The sequence below is a fragment of the Mesocricetus auratus genome, unplaced genomic scaffold (genome assembly GCF_017639785.1).
Source record: "Mesocricetus auratus isolate SY011 unplaced genomic scaffold, BCM_Maur_2.0 Super-Scaffold_100006, whole genome shotgun sequence".
Taxonomy (NCBI): domain Eukaryota; kingdom Metazoa; phylum Chordata; class Mammalia; order Rodentia; family Cricetidae; genus Mesocricetus; species Mesocricetus auratus.
In genome coordinates, this window is record NW_024429190.1 from 37,397,510 (window position 1) to 37,421,766 (window position 24,257).

General features: G+C 35.7%; 1 protein-coding gene across 6 annotated transcripts in view; it reads left to right on the forward strand.

Moving 5' to 3' along the window:
• Nucleotides 1-23,793, forward strand: part of Pcdh7 (protocadherin 7) — a 414,645-nt gene extending 390,852 nt beyond the window's left edge. For 4 of the 6 annotated variants that reach the window (XM_005074393.4, XM_005074394.4, XM_040747085.1 and 1 more), the window contains one exon: nt 19,599-23,793. In XM_005074393.4, the coding sequence (XP_005074450.1) occupies nt 19,599-19,975 (377 nt within the window). In that variant the 3' untranslated portion in view covers nt 19,976-23,793. The remainder of the gene's footprint in view (nt 1-19,598) is intronic. The other 2 variants (XM_040747086.1, XM_013116541.3) reach the window with 2 other exon arrangements.
• Nucleotides 23,794-24,257: the final 464 nt, after the last annotated feature.

A 24,257-nucleotide genomic window follows, 5' to 3' on the forward strand; every position in this document is an offset into this window, starting at 1 on the left:
TTAGTTTCTCTTTCCTTGGAACATTAAACAATTCTCAAATAAGGTTTAGTTAATGTTGTTCTAAAATATATGCTGCTGTCTAGCCAACTTCCTTGGGAAGATAATCTATCATTTTTCTGGTTTCAAAAAGAATTTTAGCAGAAAACATGTTTAATATTAGTAGCTCTGCTCTTAAAGGGGGCTTTAGGGGGAAAACATTAGGAGCACAATGAGAACCTGAGTAATGTATAATTATTAAAAATGAGATCCACTGACATACTGTGAAAGCCATAATTTCTCTACCAATGTAGCGAATGAACCATAAGCACTGAAGAGAAAGGAAGAAGGCGCAGAAGTTACTTATGGGTAGGTCTGGATACTCACGATCACATTTTAAAATAAGACAAGGCAGCCTGCACATCTAAATGTGTCCTAGCAGACAGCTGCTGTTGACTTGTCAGTCTTTTTTTACCTGTCAGGGTAGTGCTGGAACCTTTGGGCAATTAAGAGTAGATGTAAAATATTCTAGTGTTCTGTGTCATTTACCTACACGTTTTTCCATATTGCCATTTTTGTTTCTTGCTAGGACCATAGTTTTCCATTAAGTTGTCTACCATGGTGCAGTTTTAAATTCATTTCAGAGGCTTTATGTATTTCTCCATCTTTATAACAGGAAATGTTTGATCAAGTCACTCATTTTTTGTTATTTTTCATGCTGATGTTGTAATGTGCTGTGGAGTCATTTTTTAAATTTTCTTTGTAGCCTTATGTTACAGCCTTCCCATTCCTGTAAAACGAAGGGCACCGCTAGCTCTAGCATGACTTCTGACAAATTAAGCCAAGATTAACATGTCATGTACCTCTAAGCACTTAGTGCCAATACTCATTATTAACGACATCCCCAAGCAAAATCAAAAGGCAGTGAGATTTTTCTGGGACTTGTGTTTTTTCTAAATGTAACACCCAAAGTGGAGACTCATAACCTGTGTACAGTTCTTCCCACTCTCACTCTTATTTTATTTCAATCTTCTGCCTGTCTCTCCCTTTAGTTCCTCTTCTGTGTTCTGTCTCCATTCCTTCCTTCAAAGTCTTTCTTTAGATTTTTCCCCTGGTTTCTCTTAAAATGTAACTAAGTGCCATGCCATGTTTCTTCCAGATTTTCTTTCTAAATTGTCCTCGCTCAGTTTCTTAATTTTACACAATGTATTTCCTATACTTTCACTAAAAATCCCACATTGTAGAAGGATTAATATATAAGAAAAAAGAGAAACTATTCTTATTCCCTTTCTCCTTTCCTCCTATCTTTTCTTAAGTACATATTTACTGTACGTAAATCAAGAATTTTAGATGTGGAATCATATTTACTCTTCACAGTCTGTCTTTAACAGTGTAGGAGGTAAATGGCTAAGCAGGGTTAATTATCTTTTATCAGCCTAGATGTGATTGATGGGATTGGAAAAACAGGTGTGCCTTTTCCAGGGGCCTTAGCTGAACTCAAAACTTAAAATTATTTCCCTACAGATTTGGTTTTAGGCAAATAACTTGTCACATGTTTCTTTTTTATTACTATTTATTTTTAAGTTTAAATTTAGATTTAAATTTAGATTAGAAACAAGGTTGTTTCACAAGTCAGTTCTAAGTCCCTCTCCCTTTCCCTCCCCTCCTCCCGTGCCCACCCCTCAACCCCCCCCCATTATCTCCTCATTTCACCAGGGAGGGTGAGGCCCTCCATGTGGGTGTCCATAGTCTGTCATTTCATCTAGGGCAGGGCCTAGACCCTCCCCCAAGAGCTCAGGGTGAGAGTGCATCTCACATTGTTGGATGGGAGTCCAAAGTCCGTGTGTATACATGGGATGGGTACTGATCTGCTGCCCAAGGCTCAATAGATTACAGGTTTCTTATTTAAGGAAATGGGAACAAGGTGTCCTCCTTCCTTTTCTTCATACAGTGAAAACAGTTCCCACTTTGTGCCAGGAATTAAAAAGTCAACTCCCATACCTTAAACACACAGGGTCTTCTGTGTGTTCAGGGCTATCCTTACTAGTTTACAGGGATAAATGTGTGCCACTCATAATGACAGCTGAGCTACTTATCTTATTGAAGGTGGGTGTGCAGAATATACTTAGCACATGGGTACTGTTCAAAGGTCACGAGTAAATGTCCAAAAGACATACCAGATCTGTGGTGCCTGGTGTATCTTTTAGACATTGTTTTCACTACCATGCCCAGCTGCTAGAAGAATGAAAAAGACATTTTCAATATTAAGTCATTCAGGTTGAATAAAATGCTCATTTGTAATACAATGAGCACAAGAAACCAGCATCTATGAATTTGTAGGTTAGTATATAAGTTTTAAATAAAGGGAAATCATTAGGAAAGAAGAAAAAGATGGAAGGCATCACTGGGTATAATATTATCTACAAAGAACTAAATTAGACATGCTATCACAATTGCATTGCTGTTTAAAGTGCTTAAAAATTCAAGAATACTTAGGGGTGACATTTCTTTGCTGCTGACAGCCAGTGGTTTGCTGCAAAAACAAAAAACAAAAAAATATCCTAATCCATTGATGCTTGACTATGAAAGATATTTCATTTTCATGGAAACTTTATGTCCAATATCTTTTAAAATACAATCAGATAAATATATACTTATTTGCTAGGAATTTGTAGTTATTGTCATCTTTCAATTTATATAGATAAGTACTCCCAGTCCTAAAAATAATTTCAAAAATATTGAGCATTTTCAAATAACTCTCAGTGGTGGGAAAAGATATATTTCTCATATAAATTCATTTTTTTAGGTTCCTCTAACTTAGCTTAAAATAACCTAATTAAGTATGATGGTAGTAGCTTTGTGGATTAGTCTGGAAAGTATTCCATTTCAGAGGAAAAAATATATATGTGGATCATTTTAGTTTCCTACAAGACAGCAAATTTAATTATATCTTGCCTAGAGGGAAGGGTTCATAATGCTACTTCGGGTCAGTTGGTAGCCCTGGGGTTAAGTATTCAATATTATCATCATTATATATGAATCTTTAACTGGCTAGAACTTTTGATTTTTTCAAAAGTAAAAGCATGTTAGATGCTAACTGTTTTAGAATATTTCATGGCAAGTATGGATACACTGTAAGGGGATATTTTATTTCACTGTTTTCTCAAGTTCATGAATAATGTATAACTGGTCACACTTCTCAGATCATCTTCCACTGAATCTTGAACCTGACTGTAATTGTGAATGCATTTAATCATAGCCAATCCCCATGTGTTTTTTGGAAGCCATGTAGGTATATCATGGGCTGATAATTAGTCCTTATTGTGAATGGACAACATTTAAAATAGTTAAATGACATTCTTTAATACATCCTAAAGGGTAAGTGAATTCCTAAATGTATTCACAACTTTTATGCAGAGAAGCAACTTCTACTTGACACTTGCTTGAAGACAAGTTTATGTCAAGATGTTGTTTCCTCTTTAAATTCTCTCTCTTACACTTAAGCTCTGCATTATTGAACCCAGTTAACATGCAAAGCAGGAACCTGCTTCTTAACTTTCCCCCTCTATGGAAGGTAATTTGGTGCACATTCACCAGGACTCTGTCTTTCATACATTTTATTCTGTTAAGGCTCTTTACATCAAATTCCATTATCAAAATGTCAAAGCACTTGTAGAGTTCATCCAATGAATAAGATTATATTGAATTAAAGACAAACATTCTACTTAATTTCTTCAATTTTACCATCTTTTCCTATTTCCAAGTGAAACAAAAATGGAATTGAGATTTAAGTTGCAAAAAGTATGATTTTAAAATATACTATGTAATAATTATGCCAAAGTTGTTTCTTTTGAGGAAATGAGAGATTATGCATGGTTAAGTAGGCTATGGTACTAATTATTATTTATATTCTTTATTATTATGTACCTGCAAGTAACAAAAGATTAAGTTTACATTAAATTTGAACAGCTAGGAATTATAGCATTACAATGCAAACTGTCACAAAAATCATTAACATATAGAGGGCTAATCTTCTAAATTAAATTACAATTCTTCTAAGCAATTTATAATGTGAATTGTTATCATTAGTTTAAATAGCTAAAAATGGGCAACTTAGCAGATGTTTTTCCTTCATTAAATTTTCTAGGCATATTTTAAACAAATGTATTTATTCCTACAAATTTTATCACAAAAACATATATCTGTGATTGTTCATTTGTCAATACTATTGTTTCTCCAAAGTATATACAAAAGCCAAATTTTTAAGATATTCTCATCTCTCTTCCATTTCATCCCAGAAAAGGGGACATTGAATAACATACATGTTTTAATAATATAGATTAAATATTCATCCAAATATATAATATGTGGGAAGAGGATGTAGGAAATGTTTTCATGACAGCAGACCATATGTTGAATGCTACTATATAAAGATTCTAATGCCATGTGCTTAACTTAGCATTTCCTCATTCCTTCCTCAAGATGGACGGTCAGTGGCTGAATGTGATCCCACATTGTATATCCCTTTGTGTTTGCCACTTTAAGTCATTGATTCCTATGACTCTCTAGATGGCTATGTGAGACAAGTTTCCTTGTTTGTGTTGCAATACAAAATGTGTTAAGTAGTAAAGATACACATGTACTTGAAGGCATCAGTCCTATTTTCCCTCTTTATGTTTTGATAATTGTAGCTTTTTTTACCATTCCTATAGATTACAATTTAGCTTCATGAGTGGCAAGGATATGTCCTCAAAGAACTAAAATTTTGAATATTATCAAATCGTTTAGTTCCTTTAGGGAGTCGAGCACAATGTCTTGTGTTCATTCTCTCCTACAAAAGCCTTTTAATCAGTATTTTCCAATTCAACCAACTAAATTGTGATCAATGTATATCACATATCATGATACTTTGCTAGAACTCAAATTATTTTTTTCTTCTTCTGCTTGTTAAAACATCTTTCACATCCAATCCACCAAGAAGAGGCACAGCATCCTCCAAATTCAGTTATCCTGTTACAATGCAGTTAACACACATGGCTTCCCTTTTAAAGGAATGACAAGGATTCAAAACCTCATAACTGAATAACTGCCATGTGGAATTTAACATCGATGTATACCATGAAAACAAGACTTGTTTTTGGATGCACATGATGGTGATAAGAGAAGACAGAGGATTTTTACCAACACTATAATTCAGTCTCCTTATTTTGACACGGAGTGAAAATTTTCATCATCATTCAAACACACCTAGGGTGCATCTGAGAGAGAATAGTTTGGGGGCAAGCTGAATTCAAGCAATTGCATCTCAGGATTATTCTGACACTGGTTCCTTCCATATATGCTTGTGTCTTTTTCACCTCTTGACCTCCAATCTAAAAACGTTCCCCATATTTCAAGCTAAGACTGTAGCTGTAATTGGCTATCACCACTCTGTCTGATAAGCAGGAACCCTGCTATTTCTAGCCTTGGCCAAGTGTAGAACAATGGAGAACCTAATTATCTGCTCCAAAAATTAACTATAATTTTCATACTCATAACCTAAGCTTATGTATATCCCATTGTTGTGCTATCATTGATGTGGTCTGAAGTGCTAAGCAGCCAGGTCTGAAGGCAGATTGCCTGAGTTTGTAACCACCTTCCAACACTCAGGAGATGCAAGCTCCAGAGTAATTCACTCATTTCCTCTTTGCTTTCATTTCTTCATCTGTGAACTTTAGGTGATTAAACAATGGTAAAACCTGTAAAGTTTTCAGAATCAGGCCTGACTGATCAGGATTTCCTGAGTACATGAATAAACATAATTACAAGCTTTGGGAACCCCAATAGTGGGATCTGTCCTTCCTGAGTTGCACACTCCATAACAGTTTTGTTCAATAAAGCTATTCTCTTGCTATTTCCCCCTCAATACTGAGATCTTCTCTAAGTTCCTATGTCTTGCCATATGTCTGAAATCCACTAGTCATTGGCATATTTGCAGAGTAGTGAAGGCTGGCAAATTGGAAGGCAGAGATTGCCAGTGGTTTCCTTCTGATGTTAAGCTCTCACAGAGTATAAGACAATGGTTAACACGGTGCACATAAATTTCAAGTGTCCCATGTAAAGGAAAACTTGAGAAGCATATGCTTCATTAAGTGTTTGCATTGTTTCAATACTTGTGTCTTTTTCTTTTTGTTATTGTTGTTCTTTCTTATAGGATTGATGTATTTCAATTTCAGGAGAGATACACTGGCCCATCCACAGAAATGTATGAAAATGAAATTTCCCCAGCCTGTCTTCTTTCCCTAAGAACTGCAGAATAGCCAGTGTAGCTAATTCATCGCACACATGGGAAAATCCGTTTACACCATGAAACCTATTTTCTTATGTGAGGCCAACTGCTGGCAAACTCAAAACTGAAAACATTGGCAAAACAAAAATGCACATAAACACAAAAAGACTTAAATAAAAGCATGTACGGCAGATGGTGGAGATGAATAGTTGATCGTCACTGTCTGCTAGTCCCACTGTACAGCCTTTGAATTGTTGCGGTACCATAATTTTGCCATGATTATCTATGAAATTATGTTGACTATTAAGCTCTGATTCATGCTTTTCCTAAATCATCTGCAGGAGAGATGACATGCTAATTGCACTCTTGAATTTTTGCAGTATGAGTTTGTTAAGAGAAGACAAGTTTTGCCAAAGAAAAAGCCCAAATGTATATAATTTGACATTGTGACAGATTAATACTTAGGCATTAGAAAGGCAATACAATTAGACAGCTTTAAATGTGTCCTACATCTCACTGTCTATGTAACTTTAAGAAGTCACAGTAAGCCCCCCTTTCTAAAGGTTCTGTTCCCATACAGCTGACTGAAGTAAGTCAAAGTCTATCAGTGAATTATGTGAAGGTTCTCTACAATTGCACCCAATGCTAGAAGATTTTAATCTAAGGAAGTAGTTGTCAATTCAGAAAGACTCAAGGGAAGAACTGTATTTATAGTCGACATCCTGAAATGGTTATTGAGAATGTAAATGACTCTTATGTTTGGGGTTGTCTTTGTTATTTTTTAATGAAAATTTAGTCTCTGAAACACAAGTTTAAATAATAACTAAAAGTAAAATTTCAAATGCAGGTAGTATTGTGTCCATATTCTAATATATTAAACTGTATTAAATATAACATATTATTTATTTTAAAATATTGAAGATTACAAATTTCTATTGTATGTAGTATATTATCTCCCTCTCTCTCTTTTTCTTTCTCTGTTTATGATGCAGAGAATAGAACCTAGCCATGTACAGGCTAAACAAGTGCTTTACAGTGGAACTATATACCTAGGCTTTGATATTATTTAAATATTGGAAACTAGGAACTTTGGGCTTTTCTGTTGTGATCTATAATCATAAATTCATATAGAGATCAATTTCATACATACACATGTATGGGTACACACATGAAAAATTGAAGTAAAATCATCACGAAACAACTAAACTCTGTCTAAAGCTGACTATACTTATTTCAATGGATTTAAAACCAATTACTTATGGTTTATAAAGCTCAGTGAAGAACGCAGATCTAAAATCTGCCTATGATCCATCAAGTTGCTCCCACAGAGCAAAAACAATTTATCAAAAGGAATAAGGCTGGTGCATTGCTGATAATAGCTTACGTTAAAATGCAAAACAGTGTTTAGATTCATAGTAAATTCTGTTTCACTGGTTTATTCTTAAAAGCAATGCACAATAGTCAGTCAGGGGTCTGGATAACACTGACATAGCTACTGAACAGTTACCACCTATAAGCTGCTTAACAAAGTAATTCATATGTAGGGATAGCCTAGAGACCACAGACAGGATTTTCCAATTATGCTTTCTCATGGTACCCCTTACCGCTGCCACTGACAGCCCTCTCCCACAAGCAGAGTAGAAAAAATGAACTGTATGGTTGAAAATACTTCCTTTGCTATTTCCATCCAACCATGATGTTCTTTTGGAAGAAGAATTGTATCCAGGGAGATTTCACATATAAAACAGACCCTGATCCAGGTTGTTAGGTAGGAGAGAGTGGGAGACGTTCATCCAAGTCAGCTCATACCATTCTAAAAGTAAAAGCCACTTCAAATTCACAATGTGGTCAAACACTGAGAATGAGCCCATGCCATGATAATAGTTCTTCCTATTTGTAAAGTATAATATTACCATGTCCCATTGTACCCATAGGGAATTATGCTTTACAAATGAAGTCATATGAACATTGGCAGATTTTGGTGAACTGTGTCAAATAATATGATGAAGACAAAGGACAAAACCAAAGAAGCCAGAAAAGTGGAAATTGGGCTAGCCAGAACAAAACTCTAAGGAAATGCCTTGGAACTTCATATTAATGCTTCATGAGAGATAGATAAGAAATAGAAGGCACTACACATTAATGCCATGAAGTTATTACAGAACACAGAATTTATAAAAATGACACCATCAAATCTGTCTGTTGTAGTTGCAAATGGGAACACAAATGAAAGAAAAAAGAGTATAGAGGAAGGCAGAATCCAGATCCAGTAGGGCCATCTGTGCTGAGTCTGAGATTTATAATGAAGCTCACGGAAGAAGTGTTAAAAGTAGACAGAAACCTTTTACTCTAATTATTGTTCTTAAATCACCTCAGAGTTGCACAAGTTCTATAAATGTCACAAGAACCGGGTTGTAGTACCTGCTTCTCTACAGATTAAAGACAACGTGAATTTTTTTTTAATTTTAAGAATCATGCTACCCAATTTTAGAATGGCGTAGTTATCCCTGCTTAGAATCTCAGAGGCAAATATAACCTAAAGTGTTGGGAAGGAACCCTTCAAAGTTACCCTTGAAAAATTCTTTGCTCAAGCCTTATTGGACAGAATAAATTTGACTGCGTTGGTTTATCCTTTGAAGATAATACATACAATTAGAAAGCAGAGCAAAGTTGAGGTTTCTAAGCTTCTTAACTATATACTAAAATTTTAAGGTCACATGATTCAACAAGTGTATAATGGAAGTCAGTTTCCCCTCCATTTCATTCAGTGGATGAAATATGAGCAATCTATCTCTTCTCCTCTCACAAGAGAAATAGGAACATGTATCCCTTCCTGTGTCCCCTAGGAAATTTACCACAAAGTTTGGGTCTCTAAATGATGGAAATCCATTCTATTAGAATTAAGTAGGTCAGGAGCTTTACATAAAAGTTAGAAGGCTGAAGTCAACTTTCCTTTCTCTGAATTCAAGGAGACTATATGTGTGTCTTTGATAGCTCCTGGAGCATTCCCATATTGCTTGGTTTGTAGTCCTAGCTCCCATCATCAGTAGAAAAAGTAGCAGGTGAACTGCTTTCATATCATTTTACTCTGACACTGACATTTCTTCTGCCCAATATAATTTCTCACCTTTATGCCTCAAACTAACAATTTAAGATTTTTGGAAACCTGGTTTCCCATTCGTTATGTTACCTGACTTATTCTCAGGTTCCAGGGATCTTAGTGTGTATTTTGCCTATCTCAGAAGGATTGTTAGAAGGCATGTGCACTGGAGTTTGCATTAAACCCACATAATTTAGCAGGGTGGATTGCAGACATTAGAGTGTGCCCAGGGCTGTCTTTCTTGTCTTTTCAAATGCTTCTAAAAGGTGCAACAGTGCTACTCTAACACTCTCAAATGAAATGGGAAGTAAATAAAAGAAAACATTTCAATGAGAAACAAAAAATCAATGGAGCGAACTAATCCAGGGAGATTCATTGATTTCCACCCCTACCTTCAGCTGCTCATTGAGTTTTGGTAGCTGGTCAACACAGGTCATTTCCTCCCTCTCCCTTTTATTTCCATGCTCTACTTGCTGAGAGCTTCAACATTCTTGGTCCTAATAATGATTGCCATTTGTAGTGTCAACCAATCAACCTATTGACCAGAGTCAGGAGCCAGCATGCTAAGTGTTTTAAAATTCTCCCCACGAATGTTTTCTCAGAGCCTACGTAGAATTTCAGAGCTCCATCTCTCAGCAGCGCGTTCACTGTTTACTGAAAACCTTTCTCAATGGTGGAAATCTGTTTCTCTTCAGTCACAGACTGTAATGGAATCACTCACAAATAGCTTGTTTTTACAGGAGAATCTCTAGCCAGATAAGCTTTTCTGTGTATTTTGGGAAAGAGTCCAATGCACCACCCAAACCAAAATTTTGTGAGTATATGTGGAAAATGTCCACAGCAATTAGAATAATTGTACAGTTTTTCAAGATCACTATATTGAAAAGGAAGATGAATTAGTATCACTGATTTTGCTACTTTAAATTAAATTTATTGAACAAATTCAAATTGCTATGATTTGCCTTGTCCAAAACTAGTCTCACTGCAGTACAATTCTACTTTACTATGATGTATTTTACACATTTGGGCAAAAATATTGTAGAGAAAAACACCATGAAATACTTTAATGCTGAAATCACTGCTTCTCAGTACAGGTGGAAACACTAAAATAAGGTGATTCAATATTTAACAACAATCACATTTGTTCACTATCTATATGTTTAATAGAATCTCATCTTGTAGAAGCTATTGTCTGGCTTCTTTCTTTCAATGAAAATATTTTCCCATGATGAAGAGAAAATAGAAAAATTAATATCTATGACATGATTCTTTTTCAGTTTTCTTTGTACATGTTTATTTGTACATTATAATACGCATATTATTACACTCTTTAGGAAACAAAGATGAGATTCCCACTGCCATTTTTTACACTTTTCCATTATATATTTAATTAGAAACAAGCTTGCTTCCCATGTCAGTCCCAGATCCCTCTCTCTCCCCTCCATGCCCACTCCCCCCAACCCCACAACCCGCACTCTATCCCCACTCCATTCCCCAGGGAAGGTAAGTCCCTCCATGGGGGATCTCTAGAGTCTGTCATTTTGTTCGGAGGAGGGCCCAGGCCCTCCCCTAAGTGTCCAGATTGAAAGAGCATCTGTCATTGTGGGATGGGCACCCAAAGTCCATTTGTGTGCCAGGGGTAAATACTGATCTACTACCCAAAGCCACATAGATTGCCTAGGCCTCCTCACTGACACCCACATTCAGAGGGTCTGGATCAGTCCCATGCTGGCCTCTCAGCCATCAGTCTGGGGTCCAAGATCTCCCCCTTGTTCAGGTCAGCTGTTTCTCTGGGTTACACCAGCCCAATCTTAACTATTCCTTTGCTCAGTCACTCCTTCTCTTTCACTGGGTTCCAGGCGTTCAGTTCAGTGTTTAGCGGTCCCACTGCCTTTAAGTATGGAATCCAGAGGTATTCTTACATAAATAGACTTTCTATGTGCTATAAACCTCCTTACTTAAGGAAGGTTTATTTATTGTTGAGTGTACATTTGGTAGCTTCCTGGACAGCAACAAGCAATTGACTAACCATCAGACTGTAAAAATAATGAGGAAAATGATTATGCCAACAGATGTTAATAATTCAGTTGTCTTAAAACTCAGAGATTTCAGGTCATTAGTATAAAGTGTTTATAAATTGATACTTACAAATCTTTTAGTACCCCTGAAATAGCAATTTCTAAGCAAACCATTAAAATGTAACCAAAAAAGAAAAAAACTATTAACTTATAAACCTTTTTATCTAGCCATTACTGGTTGTTGAAAGTTCCATTTTAACAAGAATGTATTTTACTTCCCTGTTAGAAGTAATTGAGTTCAAGACCATTATTGGAAGCAAATGATGAATTTTGATTTTTTGAAAAGTAAGTTTTCAGTCTACTAAACACATCTGAAATCATTAATTTTCTGCTAAAATACAAAGTCACAAATTATTGAGCCCTTTACATTTGTGCATTTAAGATATTAACCTAACCAGTGCTGGTTTTTTGTTTGTTTGTTTGTTTGTATGAAGTACGTTTCATATATTGTGGTTTTTAAATGCCTGTTACTCATAGACAGAGATAATTTCAAGTTTTTTAAGACTAAGTTCTGAATTGTTACAATTTTCTTAACATTTGATTCTAATTCCATTGGTGGTGTTCAGGTGGAGACTAGGTGTCAAAATAGATCTTTCACCCTTGTACTATAATGTGAAAAATAAATTGATACTCTAATTTGTGTGTTCTGATAGCCAGCTATATTATTTAAGTCTATATCTGCATGTCAGAGAAGGGAAACCTGTTAGTTTACAAAAGATTAATAAAGTCTGTGAACCCTCAAGTAAATGAATTACAACAGGACAGAATCCAAGTGCTTGGAAGGAGAACGACAAAAATGGAAAAATTCATATATAAAATGATGACTCCAAACTGTGTTTGTACTCAATGGGAGAAGACACTGGGTGCTGGTGAAATAAATGTCTTGTTTCCTTCCATTCATTTGCAAAGCTTCTATCTTTTCCTTTCCCTCTGATTTATCACACGACACTGCACTACCTCTGATTTGGCCTGGATGAAGAGAGGAATCACACAGAAGCCATATCTGGTGTTTATTCACTGATCAAGCCCAAGCTGTCACTGTACAGTTTTCTGCTGCTATGCTGTTTTCATGTGCTAACTAGCAGATTCACATTTGTGTTGTTTCAGCAAGAAGGTTCAAGATGAGTGTGCACAGCCACGACAGTGTGAAGTGAAGCCACATTCACAATGACAGTGGTCTAAACCTCGGGGCAGTAGATGCTTCTTGCAATATATTCAATTGCCATTTAACTGAGTTTAGCCTAAGGTATAAAGAAAAGTTGCTGATGCTTTCAAACATGTTTAGACATTTTAATATTGTCTAGACATGTCAGCACTGAATGAAAGCACTCCAAGGAATAGCACAGTGAATTTCTGTAATTAAAGCAGCCAAGTTTCTAGCAGTTTATAAGGGAGCCAGCCCTCTGTTTGAACTTCTTAATTAAATGTGATTACATCGCTGAACATTTTCTCTGAAAACGTTGTACCTGAAGTAATAATGGCCAAATTTTATCTATGAAGGAGACATGAATGAAGGGGAAAGCATTGCTTCCAGAATTCAAGCTCTCCTTTGGGAGCAGTTAATATATTATAAGCGTCATGGTTCATCGTGGTCATTATTTATGTGATCTAGTGTTACCTCACCCCTCCCCTTCCACCTCCACATAAGCAAGTTAGGGCTTCAAACAACACAGACTTCCTGCTTCTCCTGGTTCAGGGAGTGGCATCTTGGTTCACCTGTTGACTTTTGCCTGACTGGCCTATGAATTACACTCATCCACCCTCCTGGCTGAAGATGCATTTACTTAGACAGCTTTGACAGCCAGAGTTCTTCTCCAGTGGTAATCATCCTTCGAGGGACAAATCAGACTTTCTCGACCAAGGTGACCCCAGAACGCTTGGGGCAGTTGCAAATGCTGCCAGCCATCTGGAAGGCCATTATGGGGAAAGCACAACCTCATTTTGCCTCATTCTAGTTGTCAACACCACCCTAGATTTAAAAACTATACTTTTGTAGTAGGAATAATCATGAGACATTAATATGGCCTTTATGTCTTATTTGATCCAATCATGTACATTTACCAAAAATTCTGCAGGGTTTAGGATGAATGGCTTTTTTGCTTTATCCATTTGATATCAAAGTGTACATTGTGTTTCAGGTATTTTTTCTATTTTCATTGTCTTGGCCATAATTTTAACCTCTGAGTTTTAGATCCTTTTTTTTGGTATTTTGATATTTTTTTAATTGGAGATGCTCTCCATTGAACTTTCCAGACCAAAGATGGCAGCCAGGCTTTTAGCAACCCAGTAGTTTAAGCATAGGTTTAAAGATAGTGTCAGACATTGAGGTTTTTCAGTGTGTGTTGAACAGATAACTCCATTTAACCATTCATATATTTTTTAAACAGCCACAGAGCAATGCATAAATGTTCAGAGGAGAACTTGCAGGATTTGAGTCTCATGTAAGTCTTGAAGATGAACTCTGCTAAGCCATTTTGCTGGCCTCACTTGCTTAAATAATTGAATATAAGATAAGATCATCTAATTGTAAAATTTCAGTAAATTTTAAAGAAACTTTTAGAAGAAAACAACATTTTTAATACCTGGAATGCAAGAACAAATTAATTTTAAATTAGAAAAGAGAGGAAAAGCTGTCAACACAAATTTTCTGTATAAAGAAGAAAATATATTTCCCATTCACAAAATTTTGTAAAGAATAAACAGATACTTGATTTTCAAGATCAAAGTGGAGGATTTTCATGAATGTTTGAAATGCAAAAACCCAGAGGAACAACCCATTTATCTCATGGGGTGTACAAATTAAATATTTTGTAAGTAAAACCAATAAATGATAAAGCCTCACTAGAAATCTTTCAAAGCTCAGTACAAGTTGTTCTTGCTCTCGGGTGAATGGGAAGAACAGTGTATCCTCAGCCCCAATGAAGGACCTGAAATGCTGTTGCCAGGGTTCTGGCAAGAAGCATCAGCAACATACATGAACCCCCCCTTCTGAAAATTTGTCCACAATTGACTGGATTCCTCTGTGCTCTCCTAGAATAATGGTGCTCAAATGCTGTGGGCAGGCTTCTGGAGACACTAAGTGTCTCTGTAAACCGAGCTGTCCTTGTTGTTTCTAAAGACTACATATTATCTACGTGTCTTTTTAGTTTTTTTGTTTTAGCTGAAATATTGCATTATTTCCTCCCTCTAGCTTTCCCCATGCATCCTTTTATTCTCTCTAAAATCCATGGACTCTTTTTCCTTAATGGTTGTTACATGTGCATGCATTTATATATGTTTACATATGTGTACATATATTTATATGTGCTTGTGTGTACACTCAGTCTGTATAAGGTCACCGGTATGTATATGAATTCAGGACTGAAGTTTTGGTATTGTGCAAACAATGTGGGGACTCTTCACTGGGGAAGAGCAGTTGTCCCGTTCCTAGCATTAGTTACTCTAGTTCTTTGTGTAGGTTGAAGCTCCATGAGATTTCCCCCTCTATATTAGCATTTCAGTTGGAATCTGCCATTCCTGTTGAGTTCAGCACCCTGCAGCCTCTGCCTGTGAGCCCATACCTCTTCCCTTTCTAGTAAGAATATGAATTCCTTTGGAGAGAAAGAGCTTCACTTTTTAAATTAGTGTATGGTTTCCTTGATTTTAGGAGATCTACAGGTTTTTTTTTTGTTTTGTTTTGAAGAAATGAAGCCATTCTTTTGACTATGTAATATAATATATGACTTTGTGGCATTGGTTTTCTGTGTTATTTAGATACCTTTTATCTTCAGAGTCTACCTTTTTCTTAGGAGTTTGGATAGCAGTAATTGACCTCTAAATAACTCCTCTTTTATACTTTAGAAAGGAGAAAGGTGGTAAAATGGAGAAACCCAAAAGTGAAAGTCAGGACACTTATTCTTTGGCCTCTGTTCTCCCAGAGATTTAACTATTGTTGCTGTTTACTTACTCTTATTTTTGGGGGGTTCCATCATCCAGCACCCAAATAACTTACACATGGAGTCTTATCATTATTTAGGAATGCCGGGACTTAGCTTGGCTTATTTCTTGCTATCTTTTCTTATCTAAAATTACCCAGTCTACTTTTTGTCTCTAGACCTTTCCCTTTCCTTACTTCTGTGTATGTTACTTTTACTCCATGGGTGGCTGTGTAGCTGAGTGGCTGTCCCTGGTGTCCTCCTCTCCTTATCATCTTGGTGCTCCTCCTCCCTTGTTTCTCCTGTTTATCCTCTCTGTCTGCCAGCCTCACATATCCTTTCTCCTGCCTTGTTATTGGTCATTCAGCTCTTTTTTTTTGACCATCAGGTGTTTTAGACAGGCTAACCATCAGAGCTTCACGGAGTTAAACAAATGCAGCATAAACAAAAGTCACACACCTTAAAATAATGTTCTGCCACATTTGACCCCTCACTGCATCTGCCCTCCTCGGTCTCCTGTTGAAGTGATAAGGAAATGGATAGACTATAGGAAGGTACTTCCATATTCTAAGCTACTCCAGGATTCCTTGCTATTATAATGGTTTGAAACCATGTATTTTATCAGGAAGCTTATTTATTGTGTAAGAAAAGATTTTAGCTCTCCAAACCAACGTAATCTTTCTAGTAAATTTCACAACTCTCTTATAATGGGTTTACACAAGTCATGCTAAGGAGGAGAAGACCAACTGAATGCCATTTCTACTTGTGTTCTCTTAATATTTGGTAGGAGTTGAGGTTTGTGCTCAGCAGGGGAAGGCATGTGCCTCCAAGGCTGAAGTACTGAGTTTATTACTGAGACTCACATCATAGGAGAGAACCTACTCCTGTGTGTTATCTGCTGATACAAACATTCATTCATAGCTTGCACACATAGGTATATGCATAGAATTGTACAAATACACACTATGTAAGTAAATGTACAGAAAAAGTGTTGGGAAAATGAAATGCTAACGCCTCTAAACAGCTGGATTATCCTTGAAATTAGTTTTAGAGAATTTTATATTTCCAAATGGAACATTTAATGCTCCTATTACTGTACTACATGCTAACAAGATTTGTATTAACTGTTTTCTGTCTTTACTCTGTCCAAAATAATGGGAATAATACTGCACTAAAGTTATAATAACTTTCTTAGATGTTAAAAAAATACATCCTTTCCGAGCAGTGGTGGCACATGCCTTTAATCCCAGCACCTAGGAGGCAAAGACAGGCAGATCTCTGAGTTTGAGATCAGCCTAGTCTACAGCCAGAGCTACAGGACAGCTAGGGACACAAATAGAAATCTTGTCTCAAAAACCAAAGCAAAGCAAAATACATTATTTAAAGAATTAAAGGAGGCAATGGTTATAGAAAGTTGTACTCCATAATCCTACAAAGGATATTTTGAAGGTCTTTTCTGGCGGAAAGAATTATGCCAAAGGATCTTCAATGTTCCAATATAACTTTTTAAATAATAATAATAATAATAATAATAATAATAATAATATATGCCAGCATAATTGAAATAAGAAAACATATAATCACAGAGAGCTACTATTCCACTCATCAATTCCCTTAATAAATTACATCATAATACAAATTGCATGGGCTAATCATTGGCATAGCTTTTGAAGATTTTTTTCAGTCATCAGGAGGGAAAGTTCTGATTGCTCCTGATGACTCCCTTGTAGTTGTTCTTGATTATTTTCTAAATTTGATGACAAACACTGCAACATGTCTCAGCCAATTAGCCTTGTCAACTTCCACTGTGATCCCCAATCATGTGCTTGACTTTGGAAATGACAGGAGGTCCTTATTAACAGTCATGCTTTTTGGATAGAGATGTGGCAGCCTGTAAATAGACTGTGACAAAAAGGGGGAGTAATGCCTGTCATTAAAAGCAGTAAGAGGAAAATATTTTTAGTAGGAAATACTCCAGATTGTGAAGTATGGACAGAGGAAAAGGTTGACTATGTCATGGGTTGATGCTTTAAAAAGAATCAAATTTTAATGAATAATGTATTTATGGCTCATGTGTAATTCTTATACACAATGTACGAAAAGCAGTAAGAAGAGTTGTTGGATCATCAGCATACCTATGCAATCTGTTTCTAAGTGTATCTCAAAGAAAAGCAAAACCAAAGCAATAAATTTAAAACCAGAAGCAAATATTTCTACACAGCAGCTTGCTAATTATATAAATAAAGAAACAGGATGAAATGATGGAAAACAGTGCTGGGTCATTTGAGCAGAAAATGACCACCACCTTCATGAAGATATTTCCTATTTCAATAACTAAGTTCCAATTTTTTCATTTGTGCTGGATAAATACTGTAAGAAGAAAAGTTGCCTTGGATTTCTTAAAGACGCGAGGAAAACAAATGTTTAGAGTGAAAAAATAAAACTGATCTTACACCTCACATTTTCAAATTACTTTTCTACTCAAAGTATATATGATAATCAAGATAGCATATAGCCACACAGATTTCATATTTCCCTATTTAAATCAAATTTTAAAAGGGGATTAGCTTTTGTTCTGTTGTATTTTGTTTTTTCTTTTTAAGAGATGATTCAGTAAAGGGGCTCAGCATTAAAATAATGAAAGTGTGAGTGTGTGTGTGTGTGTGTGTGTGTGTGTGTGTGTGTGTTTGGTTTGCCTGCATGCATATTGTGTTCACTCCTGTATCTGGTGCCCATGGTGACCTGAAGAAGGTTTCAGACCCGCAAGAACTGGAGTCACAGTTTGTAAGCCACTGTTTCCATTCTAGAAACAGAATCCAAGTCCTCTAAAGGGTAGTCATGCTGTTAACTGCTAAGCAAACTCTCAAACTCACCACCTTTATTTCATTTGCCTCTTAAAGGATTTGTTTACCCAGAAGTCAACTAGTAGTGTGAATACTTTCAATGAATAATTACATGTGTGAATAATCTATCCATAAAAGAAAAATGTAAACAAATGATTGAATAGTTAGGACATTTAGCAAAATAAAACTTAAGAAATACTTGGAATCATGTAAAAGAATTTCATTTTAAACCTAAACCACTTGGGGTTATGAATATTTAACTTACTACTTATGAGTGTACATGTTGGAGTCGCAACTGATTTATTTTTAAGTTCCAAGTTATAAGAATTCAATACCCATATGATAGTCATTGGGATGATATCATATTGTGTTTTTATGAGTGATAAATTCAACTATGAAATGCATTAAATGAAACCCTACAGGTTATTGTTTTAGAATTATTTGTGGCAGAGCAAGTTTCTGTCTCTTTATCTTTCAAAAAATTAGTAAAAGCTAGTAAGTAGATTTTTTAATTCTAAGAAAGTATATAATCACATATCAGGATTTTATCCATGCATATCATGATTTTATTAATGCATACAATAATTCTTGACTGCAATATTTAGTCTGAATCTCTAAGAACTCTTTAGAAATGACTTAGGACTAAACAACATTAATTAGAAATATATGCTATTATATCAATCAATCATTTCAGAATTTAACCACACATACTCAATACATTATAGTTCAGATTTCCATTCAACAAGTACATTTGGAAATATATTTCCATGTAACACGTAGGCACTGTCCTACAACACACACTAGCTCATCTATCATGGTGGTGGATAACAGCGGGTCGGGAGTGGTAATTGAGGTTCTGTTGCTAATGTGCTCAGATGTTTATCCTGCTTGTACTTTGCTTTTGAACTTTATATCATTTAATGTGATGTCAGTTTAGGTTCTACTTTTCGGTCACCCTCGCATCTTTGAATGTATTTTAAGTATAAGGTTCTGCCTATTTGCGTATTCTATGAATAATGCGTAAGTGAATCCAATTGGCAACAGCACACTATTTATGGGATAACTTATAGATACAGAAAATTATGTTTTTGGATTTAATAATTTTCTTGTTTATGTGGAAACTTAACATCCATTGAAATATATATATATGCATATATATATATATATTTTCACTTAGCACTTGAGAATAGCTGCATGGCTCTGCAATATAGCAAATGAATATATAACTTACTATTTTATACACATAAATTATCATTGCAGCATTTCTCTCTTCTGTAGTTACCTATTTTTGCAAAACCTTATCTTTACTATACATGAAATAAGTACTGTTCTGTGAATTGATGAGTAGGAGGCTCATAAGGAGCAGGAAAGTCTGTTGCTGCATTCTAACACTGATAGTTTCTTCTTCTTGAATTTCAGATTCAAGGCCTCTTCCGGATGTAGCTCTGACTGGCAAGTGCACCCGTGAATGTGATGAGTATGGCCACTCAGACTCCTGCTGGATGCCAGTCCGCACTTCCCCTGAGAGGAAGAAGAGCCAGCCCAAACTCTCCACTTTCATGCCTGTCGATGAACGAGGAAGCCAGGAAAAGCTGGCCAATGGCGAAGCTGCCATCATGGGTGACCGCAACAGAAACCTCCTGAACAAAAAGTTGACCTCATCCTATGAGACCTTCAGTGCAGCTAGTTTCAGCAAAAATGAGGAAGCCAACCCTGAGGATATTCCTTTAACAAAAACAGGGGAATATAAGCCATCCCCTGTCAACACTCTCACTAGAAGAGAAGTTTACCTGTAGGCTGTCAAGGAGCAACAGCAAAGTTCTTTTCATGTATGAGGAGAGTAAGGGGCAAAAACATTACAAAGTAAAACCATTTAACCACAAAGAGGGGGCTACCAAAGAAACAAAGCTTTCCTGCCACTTCCGCCTCCCCATCAGGCCTTTCGTGATATTGTTTGCCTGATGAGTGTACAGAGTAGAACCCATTCTTGTCACTTGCATGTCTACACCCTTCACTAATCCCCAACACCCACTCTCTTTTTTGCTACCCCTCCCCTCAAACCCTAACAACAACAACAACAACAACAAAAAGATGGTTGCAAGTTCTTTTCATGGTAACAAGTCTGATTAGCAGAACAGAGCACACCCTCATTATTCCCAATCTGAGGCATGAATTTGGTTACCTTGATTTATTTGAGTGTCATTTGACTGGTTAATAAATTCAGGACAGATAAAAAAATACTTCAGACATGACATCAATGGTTTATTATTGTTAAAGTCAGCCGATAAGAATCCCTTTAATGGTACAGTCTTTATACAGGGGACCCTTTGAAAAGTAGTTCAGGAAGACAGGGGACCCTTTGAAATGTAGTTCAGGAAGACAACAGCTTAAATATTCGAACAAAAGTTAAGAGGAAAGTAAAAACTCAGTGGGAGGATGCAGTCCCAAGCTGCCATATGTCGTTATTTTGAGGTCAAGAGTATCAATTTCTTTTCCATACATTCACAAAATATACTCATCCAATCTTGACAAATTAATTACATGAAATGTGACTTGTAAAAAATGTTTTGGAATAGAATCACTAATGAATGAACTTGAACTGTTATGTCATTATGAGGCCAAAGATCACACAGCAGCATCAGGGAAATAATGAAATTGATTTGGTCTTGACAGAGAAACCCACTAAACAACAGAAGCAACAGTATCTGCGCAGACACAGAAGTGTTCAGATGCTAGCATGTTTTATATTAATTCTTTTCCCAGAAAAGTCTTCTTTGAAAATGAATTTTAGTTGGATGCTTATAAAATAGAAGAAGTAATGAGACACATGTTTAATATGCTAGGCAACTGATCAAAGCCCAAGTCTAGTCTCATGTGATACTGTCAGAGAAGATTCTAAAGTCATGTTGATGCATAGTGAGATATGGAAAGACACATTGGGATTTAATTTTATGAGAGACCTCTTGTCATTTCAGGATCCCAGATTTCTTGATGATCCGATTATCATTTCTAACTATAATTGCAATTTTCTTTTGGTCACAACAAAGTGCACTAATTTCAAATTTCATACAATCCATTTCCAGACAACATTTAAACAATGTAACACCTTAATTGACTTTGATTTGACTATTATTTGATATGCGTGTTAAACAATCTTTGAACATGGAATAATGAGTTCTGGACAGTAATATTTCTCATGATATATATGCATCTCAAAGTTGAAAAATATGTCGATTTTTCAAGGGATACACAATATGCAGACTTTGAGCTCTTTGCTCTATGCAAGATAATTTTCAAAAACTGAAATTTGAGCTGGGACATTCAGAAGAAAGTGACAATCCATGAACAGAATAGGGGATGACAGGTAAAGAGAGCAAATGTTCTCACCACCGAATGTTGAAAACTTGGCAAAGGCCTTGATGGCTTTCTATAAGACTGTAGAGACACTGTAGCTTTGGGTAGTTTCATGCTTTGCAGACTTTCTTAGACTTTTAGGTGAAGAAACCTAGACTATAGGTTAATAATTCACAGTAGGTCATAAAAATACTTATCATTGAAGACATTTCTCTGGTGGGTCTTTTGGGATCATTTCCTTATGCTCTTTCTTAAGTGTAATTTTCATTTTGATGTTAGTTTATGTATAATAGGTAGAATGAAACAAGATGTAATTGAGATAAAAACATTGGACTAAAATATCAATAATTGAACATGCTTATGTTTGGTTATTATTTACACTATGGAAAGATGAAATTTTAGAACTTTGTTAGAAAACTGCATTCAAGCAGTTCTGCCTTGTATAATCTGTAAGTACCTATTAAGACAAAATACTTCTAAAGATACTTATGAAAATGTATACATATTTTTCTTGCACGTTACAAAGGAAATAATTGCATAACACTGATGTTCAACACTTTTTTATATGCATATTTTCTTTCTTTCATGGGACACTTGAAGCCACTAGATAGCTCATTTCACTCTTAAAATCTTTTGGTTGTCTATAAAGCTAATACAGGTCACACTGGACCTACAGATTTATTCAATCCACATTCCACAATGATGTTTGCACCACATGTCAGGCAGCCATGTCATTGTCATTTAACATGTGAACCTCTCTTTAGAACTAAAATGGATGTGAAAGAATAAAATTCAGTGTACTGTAAGTATTTGAAGTAATTCTAGTAGAATTAGTTATCATAACATGTTTATTATATAATGAGCTGGCATGACACAGAAATATATTTTGTGTTTGTATGACTTTTATTTTAAATAGGTTAAATCTGGTGCCACTCCACATATAGAGTGCTTTTGAAAATAAAAAAATAAAAACAAAAAAATAAATAAATGAGTGAATGCAAAATAAGCAACTGTGCCTTTTATACCTCTTGTTATGGTAAAAAAACAAACAAACAAATGGTTGTTGGGTTTGGATAATGAGGGGAAATGGGCTATTCTCAACTTTTTTGATCCTGTATATTTATCCATGTTTATTTTCTGAGAATAAATAATATATTAAAAATTTGCCTTCTGACCAACTCAGATAATAGACCAGTCTTAAACATTGTTCATTCATAAGATAGGATTCAGGCACTAATATGGGGCTGCTTAAATCTCACTGGACATTGACATTATTGGTTATCGAATCACACAGGGAAGTATTATCAGAGGTGAAATCAGTCCATTTTGTAAAGTAGAATATTGATTTAGAACTTTTGTGATTTTTTTTCATTTTTAGGTGTTTTTTTTCCATTTTTGGTTGTACAGTATATAAACTCTCTTTTTTTTCTGTACACAAGTGGACTTCTGCATGACTATACATTAGGACACATTTACAAATCGAGTAACTATAAAACGTGTGTGTATTTAAATGTCTGCAGCATCTGTCTAAAATTGACTGCTCTGTCTGAATCTCCAGATACCATTGTTGTCTGAGTTATTGACTGGCCTGTTGCCTGAGTTTCAAAAACAAAGGAGGAATTATTTTTATGAGAGGAAGAGCGAAGGTGGTACAGAGGATGTTTGCCTGAAAGGCTACCCTGGGAGGCCCGGTTAGAGGAAAATACATAAGGAAACACAGAGGTCAGAAAAAACTGCCAGGAACCAAACAGCCATCTTAAAACAGTTGTGAGAAATCTTAAGACCTATGACATTTCAAATGATAGGTTATGTTGGTCATAAATAAATAGCTGTATCCTTAAAATAATAAATAAAAGGAGAAACATTCATCAGGACTCTGATAAGGTTGTGAGTTGTGACCCAGGCGTGGTGTGTGTGAGATCTGTACGAGGCATCATTGGTTCAGCTACCTAGGGTTTACTTTCAGACAACTTTTCCTACATTTTAAAGCACTTGCATTCCGTGTGGTACGATCTGTTTGTAATGTTAATCATTGACTATTGTTCTGCTACTTGGATGTTGATAGTGAAGCAGAGAACAATTAATCATCATTGATTATGTCACTATGCACGCGACTTTGCTAAACGTGGCGAAATGTATTAAACAGTCGTCCAACTATTTATGAGATACTTTACATAATTTAATTTGCTTTTGTACAGTTTTATGTAAATAAATTGCTTGTCATTTTTGTCTTTACAAATTAAAATATAACATGATCAAATGGTTTCACACTTGTGTGTTTCTCTGTTGACAGTTAATTCTGTTTTGACGGAAGTGAATGAATGCCTGTCTCATTATGATTTAATAAGGATTGCTTTCTGCTACATTTTGGTAAAGCAAGTCAGATGGTGGGATGATAATTGTCAGGATATAGGGTAAACCCTGAATCAAGGGCTCTCTGTAGATGTCAGACCAGGAGACAATCCATTAAGAGGTAAGAATGAAAACCCGGTTCTGATTGATTTATCAGCCTGGATCAAACCTTTTAGAGACTCTGATGTCAGGCAATTAATTATCAGCATATTTAAGTACAGTATAATTTGGAAATAAATTGGAAAATTTTGGACATAAAAAATTTCAGGTGTAATACAATCCCAAGAACACAAGGAAGGATAAATACGAAAGATACAGGCTAACTCTATTAGTTTAAGGTCTGAAGGAAAAATATCTAGCCTTGCCTTGGTC